The 12,942-nt window shown below is 44.4% G+C and overlaps 1 protein-coding gene across 4 annotated transcripts in view; it reads right to left on the reverse strand.

Annotated features, from left to right (window-relative positions):
- Positions 1-12,942, reverse strand: part of lrp4 (low density lipoprotein receptor-related protein 4) — a 101,364-nt gene that overhangs the window by 17,757 nt on the left and 70,665 nt on the right. For all 4 annotated transcript variants that reach the window (XM_035171143.2, XM_035171056.2, XM_035170961.2 and 1 more), the window contains exons 5-14: positions 12,795-12,911; positions 12,079-12,207; positions 7,022-7,141; positions 6,802-6,927; positions 6,431-6,556; positions 5,317-5,451; positions 4,581-4,706; positions 3,872-4,102; positions 2,628-2,784; positions 1,798-2,015 (exon numbers count right to left, since the gene is read on the reverse strand). In XM_035171143.2, the coding sequence (XP_035027034.2) occupies positions 1,798-2,015; positions 2,628-2,784; positions 3,872-4,102; positions 4,581-4,706; positions 5,317-5,451; positions 6,431-6,556; positions 6,802-6,927; positions 7,022-7,141; positions 12,079-12,207; positions 12,795-12,911 (1,485 nt within the window). The remainder of the gene's footprint in view (positions 1-1,797; positions 2,016-2,627; positions 2,785-3,871; positions 4,103-4,580; positions 4,707-5,316; positions 5,452-6,430; positions 6,557-6,801; positions 6,928-7,021; positions 7,142-12,078; positions 12,208-12,794; positions 12,912-12,942) is intronic.

Genomic DNA, 12,942 nt, shown 5'->3' on the forward strand with positions numbered 1-12,942 from the left:
GGCTGATAGGGCACACACCCACGCACACACACACGCACACACCCACGCACACGCACACACCCACACCCACACCCACACATGTACACAAACACACACACACCAGCACCCTGCACAAACAATTCCCATGTCCCTCTTCACACTTTTAAAGCCTCTTGATTTGTCACCGATCAGCTTTTCTTTTTCCTCTTCATCCGAAGGAAACACAAATTAAAAGCCACAGTTTCAGCTGAACCACAATTTATGATATGATCGCTCACATGACCTCTGAGTGATGATCATAACATGAGTTCTTGACCGGACAACACCACTTTGTGCCCATTAGTCTCATTAGTGTCAACAGCCGCTGCTGAGAAATCATGTTTATCTGCTGGTTGAAGGATCACAACCAAAATCTAATTGTGCCCAAAACGGAAAATATTCAAACATTTTAAGCTGATAACAAATAGACAGGAGTAGCAAAGGGAAGCATGTGACTTAAAGATCTATACCTTTAACCTTCAGTACAGGTTGAAACACAGATTCATTACAGCACATTGATCTGTTGGACCTATATAAACACACCGGTGTTGTTTAGGTCTGACATGTTTCGTTTTAACATGTTGCTGTTCACGTTACATCCTTTAATCTCCATGTTTAAAAAAACATGACGTAAACATGAAGAGTAAAGAATCATCAAGTCAAAACAAGAAACAAAACTTACTGCAACATGAGAAGAAGTAGGCCAGTGTGTGTGGAGCAAACACACACACACACACACACTATAGGAACCAACAACATAAACAGCGGCATGCACAGCTTTATGTTGTCATTTAAGGCATTTGTGTGTGTGTGTGTGTGTGTGTGTGTGTGTGTGTGTGTGTGTGTTTCAGTGGTAGGCATGAGGCTTATGCTCCTTAAACATGGCATTGATTAACTCCACATGGAACAATGAAGCAGCGTCAGTGTGCTGCGTCCTATATATCTAACCCGTTGTGTGTGTGTGTGTGTGTGTGTGTGTGTGTGTGTGTGTGTGTGTGTGTGTGTGTGTGTGTGTGTGTGTGTGTGTGTGTGTGTGTGTGTGTGTGTGTGGTAACTAGGAGAAGCCAGACGCAGCAACTTCTGAGCTTCTTAAATGAACGACAAACAACTGACAAAGCTTCATTTTTCAGGTTCACGAGGTGGTCGTACCTGTATTTTAAACAGGGGCCCTTTAGGTTTCACTTTATTTCATATTAAATATATGATGAAGTAAAGGTTGACTATCTCCTGTTCACCAAAAATGTTCGTAACCAACAAAGGAGGAAAGTAGCAAAGAGAAAATGTTGTTTTCAAGGACTGATACATTCCCTTTGTTGTGATAAACACTCGCTCACACTCAATTCTCTCTTTCTCTCACAATCACAGATCTGTCACCATCAGCGACACCCAAAAAAATCACGCTCCCATCAGTGGCTCGCTAAAACATCCATAAGGTTTTTACCATCCTCTGCAGGCAGGCAGTGTTCAGCATAAACTCAAAAGATACAAAAACTACGAAGCTCTGTCAGAGAATACGTGTTTGCAATCAGCTGCAAAAGTTAATCACCAGGAAAAACACTCCAAAATAATAGTTTTATCAAGTTTGGTGAAAATCTGTCCATGTGCTCTTTAGTTATTTTGTACACAAACACACACACAGGATATGTGCTGGCATGTAGTAAGTAAGTAGGTGAAACCAAAAATAATGTTTATCAAAAATAACACAGAAGTATCAGAAACAAACTCTGATACCAATAACCAGCCTTAACCAGAAAAGCAAGGAAACAGCTGAGACTTCACCTTGGCTGATGACGGCTTTGCGGTTGCGTCCGTCCAGGTCAGCCTTCTCGATGACATGGTGTTTGGCGTCCACCCAGTACATGCGGCGGCTGGCGTAGTCGATCGTGAGGCCGTTGGGCCAGAACAGGTGCGTGTCTGCGATGACCTGCCGGCTCGATCCATCCATGTTGGCGTACTCGATGCGAGGCGTGTTGCCCCAGTCGGTCCAGTAGATCTTCCTAAACAGGAAAATGGGACAGTCGTGGTTAGTTTACTTGTTACCATCTGGGAGGCGTCAAGCTGTTTGAGCAGAATGAGCTGATGCTCGTGGCGTCTGCAAAAAACGAGAGGTAAACAGCTTGTTGTCAGGATCCAAGACGCAGCAGATGTCTGACAGAAACACAAAGTCTCCATCGTCTACACTCACGTCCTCCACATCTTTCCTCGTCGGCTCTGACCGGACTCAGAGGGAACAGCTACTTCTATTTTTTTTTTTTTGGTGGATATTTTTCAATTATCCCATGCAAATGAGCTACCTAATAAGCTGAATGAGTTTTCTCGCTTTAAATTTCTCCGGGGCTTCATCTAAACCTCTCTCCTGGTGCCGCAGCGTATGAATCCAGGGTGGAAAACACGCTTAGCTGTTGCCTGTTTCATGAAATACTTGTTCCCCACAGATGCTCGCTCGCCCGTGGGCACTGCTGTGCTGCCAAACTCTAATCCCTCTCTGCTCCTTCACTACAACTGGGACACATCCAGGGGGGATATGTATATATATATATACACGACTGTGTGTACATTTGAAACCATCTGTAATGACTTGTATAGATAGTGTGCGTTTGGACTCGTACCCCTCTATGGGGTGCAGAGCGATGGCTCGGGGCTTCTCCATGTTCTGCCACAGCAGCACCTTGCGGTGCGTCCCGTCCAGGTTGGCCACCTCGATGCGGGAAGTCCCAGAGTCCGTCCAGTACAACTTGTCATGGATCCAGTCTATGGCCAGTCCACCTGATGGAGAGAAAAACACATTTTTAAATCTGTTTCAATATAAAGTCATAATATTGAACAAAAAATTAAGTTTATCCGCCCTTTATTTGTTGTTTTTGGAAAATCCACCATGATAAAAAAAGATGGATTTCATTATTTTTGGGATGCATCCACACTACTACAGTTTTAGCATCACTGCTGTCTTCACTATTTTAATTTTCAAGCGCCGATAAACAGAAGTTTGTAAACCCAGCTGTCCTAGTTTTAGTTTGAAAACTCAGAGGTTGCGTTGTAGCCTTGCTGGGATGAAAAGGAGACATTTGAAAACAATGGCAAAATGTTGTGAACACAAATAAGTTCCACTTATCCTTCCTGAAATCCCTCGTCTTAATTCTCCCCATTGTTGTTTCTCGTTCGTGGTATTTTCAGTAACTAAGCAACCAACTGCAGAGAAGTCAATCTGCTTCCTGTTTACAACTGCACACACATGCCCGGTGAGGTCATGTGATATGTGATATGTATTTCGTAGCAGTGTGGATGTGAACTTAGGAATCAAAGCAATAACTATGCTTCCCCACAATGTTGACCTATTCCTTTAAGCGTCACCGATAACAAGTCGTTTCTCTGTTCTTCATATCACTACTATTTATGTATTCGCTGTATGTTCTGTTTACTGTGGGTACGTGTCTAAGGAAGGTTGGAGTCGAGGCAGATAAAGCTATAAAAGAACGAGGAGAGTAAAAAGAACAAAACAGAGATTTAGGGAAGAAAGATGAGAAGCAGGGACTCGGAGGGAAATATAAAAGGAGATAAAAAAAAAATGAGTCAAAAAGGAGCAAGAGACATTGTGGCTGGGAGGAAGCATCAAAGATAGAAAACGAACAGACTGAAAGAAAGGAGTAAGTGGCTAGAAAAATAAGGGTAAGATATCAAAAAAGAGTTTGAAGAGGATTGATGTCATTCTGCTGAACTAACAAATGACCAAGGTTGATGGATGAAGTGAGCGGCAGCAGAGTATAGCTGGACATAAAACAGCCCAGTTGAATAAATTGGAAAAAAAACGATTGATGAGCCGCTTGTCCCGTGTTTGAACCGGCCGTCACCCCACCTGGACTCTCCAGACCGGTGGAGACGACCTCCTCCACGTTGGAGCCATTCAGGTTGGCCTTCATGATGCGGTCCAGCGTCACGTCCGACCAGAACACCAGCTCGTGGCTGTGGTGGAAGTCCAGGGCGATGGCGTTCTCCAGGTTGTTGAGCAGCAGCGTGTACTCGGAGCGATGCGGCAAAACCTGCCGGATGTCGATGCGGTTGGCGAACAGCAGAACTGGCTCAGGCCCTGAGAGGAGGAGAGAAACGAGGACGGGGGGGGGAAGGACGACGGAGAGAAGACAAGCATGAGAACTAAATTGGAAAGAGACAAAGAAAAAACGTAGTAGAGCTGGGAGTGATGGTCACTTTTAATAACAGGGAGCATTAATCTCAGTAGAGGTGAAGGTCTGGGTGCTGGCAACCGCCTGACAGACGGTCCTGACCTGGGTTTAACTCTGGTCTGCGGCAGATTTATGGGCTGCCGTACCAGGCCTGCGCTCGACTGTACCTCCACCGCGTATCTAAATCTAGACCAGACCCTCTGAATGAGCCAACCTCCTTCTGAGTCCATTGCCCCCGCAGCAGAGGAGTGGATACAGTTACTGTCGAGGCAAGTATAAACACTGTGCAACCGTGTTTTTATTGGAGGTCAAACCCCAGTGACTCTCTGTGGTCACGTGTCAAGGTTGAAACGTAGTACAGCAGTTTTTTTTTGTTTCTTTTACCCAGAGCTTTGCAGCTGCGCTTGTCGGGTCGGAGCTCGTAGCCCTGAACGCACCAGCACTGGAACCCCCCCTCCGTGTTGGTGCAGCCCTGGCTGCAGTAGCCTTCTTCTGCGCACTCGTCCACATCTAGAACGAGACGACAAGAGGAGGGACAGAGACATTTAGGCGTTAAACAAAGTAAAGCAAAGTGGGCAGAGGTGGGTGGAAGGTGAAAAATCCTGTTAATGCCTGAGAAACTCATCCACATCCTACTTAACTACTACAAACGATTTCATTGTCTCCATGAATTTCTAAATTCTGAGAATACTTTATAGCAGAAATCTAAAAATTTGTTCCACAATAATTTCTTAACCTTCAGCTAAACCTCCCTCAAAGTTGCATACAAATTAATTGATGCTTTTCAGGAAATATCCTGCTGACATGAAAACATCGAAGTCCGGCCATATTTAGGAAGTTAGATTTTGATTTCTCTCATTACTTCCTTTGCACTATTGTGCTCCAGTGCTACTGGTGAGGAATTTAACTTTCTCTTCCTTTTTCAGGATTCAGTCGTCAGTCAAATGTTTTTTAAAATCTCACAGTTTTACGTCCTGCTTAATTGTTCTCAGGTTAATTTTGGGGAAGGCAAGAGTCGACAAACTCTGCAGAGGCCATGGACATTATCAGCCACAGCCTGCTCACTCACTGTCATGTCACACACACACACAGACACACACAGACACACACAGAGCAGTACCCTGGCAGGCTTTGCCGTCGTCCATCAGTCTGTATCCAGTGTGACAGGTGCACTGGACCAGTCCTCTGACCATCTGACACTTCTGGGAGCAGCCTCCATTATTCTGGTTACAGTTGCCCTCGCTGGAGCGCGGCCCTGCACGAGGAACATAAACACAGCATGCTGATTCAGTATAAATACAGCCACACGCTGCAAAAAGTATCTGACTCATCCGGTGTTGAGCCTCGAAATGTATCCGTCCCTCAGGCAGCGGGGCCCGAGGACAGGGATGTCGTCTTGGATGGGAAAATAAACCAAAATAGAATTTCCCTTCTAAAGGCGAGAGTGTAATGAATGAATTCCATCTACTTAACTTTTTTAAAAACCCTTTTAAATTGTCCAAATTACAGACAATTACTTTATAATTTATCAGATTGTAATAAAAAGAACATATTAATGAGCCTGATGGGGAAACACTCTTTGCTTCATAATTCTGTAATAACACAGAAAAAACTCCTACGCCATTTTAAGACATGAAGTCTAGAAACTTTCTGGGAAATGAAGTTTGCACATTTTCTGGAGTTGCCTGTCACAACGACAGGGATACATCTGGAACATTCAGGAGAGGGGTGGAGCCTGGGACGCTAAATTTTGCTTTGGAAATCAGTGTTTTTGTTTGCACTTGCATCGGGTCTTATCATCAAAAGCTCTTGAATCACATCGTCTTTCGAAGTTGACGTCTTTGTCGGCGTGTTCTACTCCTGAGATTGTGAATATTCTCATGTGGGCTCACTCAGACTTTTTCTAGACACGTCTGGCAGGAAAAATTCCACAAAATGCCGGAAACTGTAAACTGAAAGTATGCAACTCTGGAGTAATAATACCAACAGTAAAAAGTGTGTAAAACATTTCATAATTCTTGATCTACAATAAATTGGCTGATGTCTAAAGCAAAGTCACATTTTAAATGACAATGTCAATTCATTTCAATGAACGATTAAATCACATCATTCTTCATGACTCAAACACAGGTTTATGGTCGTAACATTTAAAATTTTGTGTATTTCTGTGAGTTTTAAAAAGGGAAAAACTTGAAGATTGAACGTTCAGTCTTCGGACGATGACATCAACTCACGGCAGTCGTGATGCGGGTGTTCGTCAGTCCCGTCCCCGCAGTCGTTGACCTCGTTGCACACCTTCCTCTGACCAATGCAGCGTCCGTTTCCACACTGGAACTGATCAGGAGCGCACGGAGGACTCTCTGTGGAGGGTAGAGGTGAAATATTGAGTATTTTTACTTCAGTGCTTATCCTTTAAACATCTTTGGTTGTATTGGATCTTTGTGGGGAAATGAGCATGACATTACATAACATTTAGTCTCGTATTTATCTAAAACAGTTTGTGAAGAAGAATTTGTCAGTGGAGGGCCGCTCTGAGCTGTTGTCATGACAACCGCTGTAGCTTGTGTTATATTTAGCTGCTGCAAAACATGATTAGAAACCTCACCAGTTTTCTCACAGCCCTCTTCGTCGCTGCGATCCGAGCAGTCGTCCTCGCCGTCGCATCTCCACGACAACCGCACGCAGCGTCCGGTTCCACAGCGGAACTGGTCGGCCGTGCACATGGACGTGGCTGCACGCAGACAAACACGGGCGTTATCATTTCATTCTTAGATAAGATGACGATGATACTCGTTCACTAACTGTGATGAACGCAAGCTACTCACTGCAGTTCTTCTCATCCGATTGGTCGTCACAGTCGTACTCGCCGTCACACCTCCAGCCAGCGTTGATGCACATCCCGCTGCTGCACATGAACTCAACCGACCTGCAGGGCTGGTGGGAGGCTACACACACACACACAGACACACACAGAGACATGAGAAACATGACGCAGCAGGAAACAAGATCCCACCTGTAATATAAACACTTTTATGGATCTTACCAATCTCAATATCTAATACTTCAACCCGATGTTGAGTGTTCAGGGTTAAAAGTTAATTCATGTCACGTAAAATGTGTATTTCACTTTATCCTTGTGGCGCTGAGCTATTTTTGAAGTTCTTGACCATCTCTGATCTTTTCTAGTGAAATGGTTAATTAGATTAATTAATTGTTCTTTTATCAATTCTGATAATTTACCAATTATTTCAGTTTCATCTGGTTTCAGCGTCTCAAACGCAAGGATTTGTTGCTTTTCTCCATTTATTATTATTATTAATTGCAGAGTTAATATATTTTACAAGGATTAATTGATTAATCAGAGAAAAGACTCCAAGAAGACTGACTTTACAAAACTCATGCACAGAGTCACTGGAGCTGTAAAATCTAATTCTGAACTTTTCTGTCCTTTCTAATTGTTGTCAATTAACCAAATACGTCCCGTGAACATTGATTGGTTGTATTTGTGTCTGGAGATCAGAGCCGTTCCACCTTTAAACCTCCCAGCACATCTCGACGTGTGATCGGATCAAAGCGAAGCTCAAACTGGCAGCAGATGAGGACGGAGGTGGACGAGAAGATTAAAGCTGAATCAAACATAAGCATCTTAAATCCCCCAATGTGTGGTAACACGCACGTGTGTGTGTGTGTGTGTGTGTGTGTGTGTGTGTGTGTGTACTTCTTTGACATGTTTCCTCCTGACAGCACGAGTCGGCTCGTCACCGAAGCTACAGCGGGCGCGAGATAAGGGAGGAAAGAAAACGACGAGCGAGGGGGGGGCAAAAAAAAAAAGAGAGAGAGAGGTTGTACAGCTTCAAGCATCCGCGTGCAGACTTATCAGCTGGGCGAGGGAAGAGAGGGATGATCAAATCAGCAGGTGGGTCACCCACGAGAGAGAGAGAGATAGAGAGAGAGAGAGAGAAGACGAATACCCTGACGCCCACACACACACTCATATGATTCATCCACTTTTTATCTCTCTTCTTGTCGCTCTTTCTTTCCCTAACACACACACACACACACACACTCAGTGTTCGCAACGAGGCAAAGCAAGTGCGAGCGTTTTTTGGGATGTGTGTGATTATGTTTGTGTGCGAGGAGCGAGGAGAGAGAGAGAGAGAGAGAGAGAGAGAGAGAGAGAGAGAGAGAGAGAGAGAGAGAGAGGCTCCTTCTCTAACAAAGCGCCCTTCATGTGTCTGAAGAGTCCATGCCAAGGAATGCTGTCTGTGGATGGGCTGTCTTATGCCTCTGAGGAATGCCTCCTCTCTTAGCGTGCATGTGTGTGTGTGTGTGTGTGTGACCACAAACTATATGTAGGTTTCAAAAAAGCAAAAGACTTTTTCCAGCGAAACAGAATTCCATCCGATTTTAAACACATTTGAAAACACCGGAGGCTTTAATTCTGGATGAACTCTGGTTAAAAAACACACGACGTGAATAAAAAACAAATGGGCAGTTTCAGTGAGTAATTAAAAATAAAGAAGGACAACAGGAAATAAAAAAACGTTGGGGGACATGAAGTCCAGATGGTTTCTGTGCATCGGGCAGGATGTGGACTGATCTGTGAGCTGATCTGTGAACCCGGTTGGGTTTTCAAACGTGACCACACGGCACGTAGTCACACGGACACATCTGCATTTCAAACCTTTAAACACACAAACAAACCATGTGTGTGTACGTGTGTGTGTGTGTGTGTGTGTGTGTGTGTGTGTGTGTGTGTGTGTGTGTGTGTCCTGCAATACCTAGTCTGTATCTAATATGAGCCGTTGTGTTTTCACCGCTCTTTTTTTTCTTCAAAGACAGTCGACAGTATGAGCTTTCATGCCAGCTCGACTTTCAGAAAAGAAAAAAAAAAGAAAAGCTAAACACATCAAAAGCGAGGCAGCAATTAGAGAACCTGGATGTGGGAGGAGACGACGGAGGAGCGGAGAAGCGGCTCAGTCAACTAACGTGACCCCACGGACGATCAAACGATGTTTCCAAACCTTGAAACTGTGCTTATCACACTGCAGATAACGGCATCAAAGAGAGAAACCGCCATGTAGGAGAGTCCCTGTCTGTCCGTGTGTGCTGTGTGTGTGTGTGAGTGTGTGTGGGGTTTGTTTTAGTCAGCTGATGGTCGTTTGAGCATCAAACAATACTTTCTAGTATTTGAAGGAATTCAGTTTAGCAGAGATAGGTTTGTGTGTGTGTGTGAAGTCATTTTTGTCTCCTCTTTGAGACTCTTTCCAGCACAAACAACTGGACCAGCAGACCACATCTGGACCAAAGCCCAGTCCTAAGAATGCAAAAACCTACTTTCTGAGGTCCTGCTTAAGTTTTGGGGTTTAAAGTTTTCTTCACACAATGAACACAAATCAACGCAACGGTTCCTGTTTCACCATATTTTTGGAATCTTAAAAAACCTGGAGCTCTCTGTAGTGGTGAGGTCAGAAAGTGCTTCATTAGGAACTATGTGCTGGAGTTTAAATGAGCCCTGAAACTTGGTTTTTAGTGTTTGGGGTTGGAAGAAATACAGTTTGTTAATAATGAGTCCCAACAGAGACGGGTGTGGGTGTGTGTGTGTGTGTGTGTGTGTGTGTGTGTGTGTGTGTGTGTGTGTGTGTGTGTGTGTGTGTGTGTGTGTCTGTGTGTCGAGAGAGAGAGTGAAACGAACATGTGAGAAGTCAGAAATGAGAGAACGAGGAGCGAGATGCTGGGAGATTTGTCAGCAGCAGATAGCGTCTCTGGAGTGGAGAGAGAGCGAAACACGATAGACTGTGTTAATCAGGACCGTGGCTGCACTCGGTGTGTGTGCGACAGTGTGTGTGTCTGTGTGTGTTACAGTGACTACAAACATGTAACAGGCCGAGTGTTTTCCAGCTCTGACAGACGCTGCTGAGCGGCGGTCTGGAAACAGCAGCTGCTCTTGAGCTCAAGCTGCCGTCGGGCGTTAGGACATGAAATCGACACTAAACGTTAAGATGAGAAACAGTTGTTGGACGCTGGACACTGGAGGCATCTGTTTAAGTATCTAAAAACTTCAATTAACGTAGTATTTTTGTATAGTATTAAGTATTTGTCACTTGGGGAAGAAATTTCATAATTAAAAAAAGAGTTAAACTGGAAAACTGTGGTTGTTGAAGACGACATAGTTGTGGTTTGACCAAGATGATCCACTTTCTCAAATATGAAGATTTGATTTGTTTCTCTGTTTTACATTAAAGTGAAGTGAAGACTTTACACCTCCAAGATTTACGAGTCAGTGCGTCCACATGATAATAAACTTTATTTATAAAGCACTTTATTTAACAAAGTTAAAAATCGCTAAACAGAAAGAGGAAAAGGGAATTCAAAAGCAGCAGTTAAAAGAAAGAGAAAGACGCGCAGATCGTAAAATAAGAGTCGCACGAGGAAATAAATCATTAATGTTCATTAAAGCTTTAATAAAAAACAGTGTTGAGAAGAGTTTTAAAAAGACATCGAAGACGTTGCACGTGTGATCTCGCCTAGTGGACCGTTCCATAGTTTGGGGCCTCGAACATTTTTACGTTGGCATCAACATGTCATTGTTCTCATTTTCTTTCAAGTCTATTTGATGACTTCCAGTTAATATGTGGACGAGTCTACAAGGAAAAGACTAACTGGTGGGAACACAGATGCTTTGCACACGTCAAATGATACAAACCGTACAAACGTCCTGATGAGCTTTGTAATGTGCGTTTAAACTCCAGCTGAACTGGTGCAGCTCGGCAACAGAAAGCCGTGGGACATGAGGACGAGCCGCTGTGTGGGGACACGTGTGCAGTTTGGCCATCGGGGATACAAGGAAGGAACGAGTGAAGCAGAAGAAGAAAGGATGAGGAGAGGAGAGGAAGAGACTCGTGCTGAAGCAAGAGAGAAGAAACTTAAACGCTCATCTAACGTCTTAACGGAGGAGGAGGAGGAGGAGGAGGAGGAGGACTGATCTCTCTCAGAAGAGCTTCATCTTCGTCTCTTACGCAAGAAAGTGTTTAGTGAGAGCCTGGAGCGACGCCACGGATCCTAAAGAGTGTGTGTGTGTCTGTGTGTGTCTGTGTGTGTGTGTCTGTGTGTGTGAGTGGATAACAACAGCTCGCTGTGAGCTTTATACCAGCAGAACAGGTCAGAACAGCCACTCCACTGTAACAATGCTTTTTTGTTTTGTTCCTTGTAAGATTTTAAATCTACACAGTGAGGATTCTTTCATTTGTCCAAAACTCAGATGAATAAACAGAGTTTGAGGGGGAGCCCACTGTGTGCTGGCATATCCACCCCCCAAATAACCCCACACCACCACGTCAATTTGATGGACATTTCTTCTTCTTTGGGGATTCATCCATTTTTATGAGTAGAGTGGAGCGGGGGGGAAAAAGTGCAGCGACAAGCAGAGTGTGGACGAAAAAAACCTCTCTGGACTGTTGAGAGAGTACGTGTGTGATTGACGCCTGTCAGACAGGGTCACGTTGCACAGGCTGACCTCTTCCTCATGTGCTACTACAAACATCCCACAATGGAACCGGGTGACATTGGATTGTTTTAGGGAACGCGCAGAAAAGATTGTGTTGGAATTAATCCTTCTTTCAGGTCAATGTCGGGTCTTTATAATGTTGGAAGAACAGTCTGTAAATAAAGATGGATGCATGAGTCTGTCTCAGCCGTCAATGGTCAATGTTCCCGTCCACTAACACGGAGGAGGCGCGGTTAATGATCTATACCGCAGCCAGCCACCAGGAGTCAATCAAGATATTTTGGCTTCACTTTTGGGTCATTTTTAAGTCGTCCATCTTTTAAATACAGTCTGTTGCCTGAAGGCATGTTCGTGCATGAGTGACGTAAAACTCACAACAGTCCGACTCGTCCGACCAGTCCCCGCAGTCGTCGTCTCCGTCGCAGTGGTAAATGTCCAGGATGCAGCGTCCGTACGCGCACTGGAACTCCTCCACGCTGCAGGTGGCTGTCATCACGTCGGACGCTGCAAGACACACAGACAGACGTTTGAACAGATGCTGAGAGAGACGCTGCAGCAGTTTGAGGCAGTTTTGAAGCTTCCAGTGTTTGAAGCTTCCAGTGTCGTGAACAGAGAGGAGGCCCGATCGCTGTTACGACTCTTTACAGGCGCTGCAGTAGCGTCGTCGGGTCAGATCTCAGTTCACATGCATCTGGACAGTAACCAGATTGCTTCACTGCTTTCTTTTTTTGGCCGTGATGAATCACGATGCCGCAGTTTGGAGATTTTGATAAGAGAAAAAACTCTTGTGAATGTCCTGTTTGGAATGTATAAACATGGTTTCTCAGATATGGAAACTTATTTGTTCAGAATCACTTATTTCAGCCTTTGGATTTAAGTCTTTGGTTGGATTCAAGTATTTGGATATGGGGGGAAACCCCTAATATGATTAATGACTTTTCTTTTCATCTTGACAGGGAGACAGTAAGTTCCCTGTTTTAAGTCTTCTCTCCGTCACATGTCTGATAAAAAGCCACATTGAAAATCCAATAAAACACACACACACCCACACAATGACACACAATAACACACAATAACACACAATAACTTACGGCAGTTTTCCTCATCTGATCCGTCCTTACAGTCCGTGTCCCCGTCACAGTACCAGTGCTCGGCGATGCAGCTGCTGTCCGTGCAGCGGAACTCCTTGTCCGAACATTTACGCATGTCTGTGACAGACGACACACGAGTTATGTATAA

This window comes from Hippoglossus stenolepis, chromosome 1 (genome assembly GCF_022539355.2).
Source record: "Hippoglossus stenolepis isolate QCI-W04-F060 chromosome 1, HSTE1.2, whole genome shotgun sequence".
NCBI lineage: Eukaryota > Metazoa > Chordata > Actinopteri > Pleuronectiformes > Pleuronectidae > Hippoglossus > Hippoglossus stenolepis.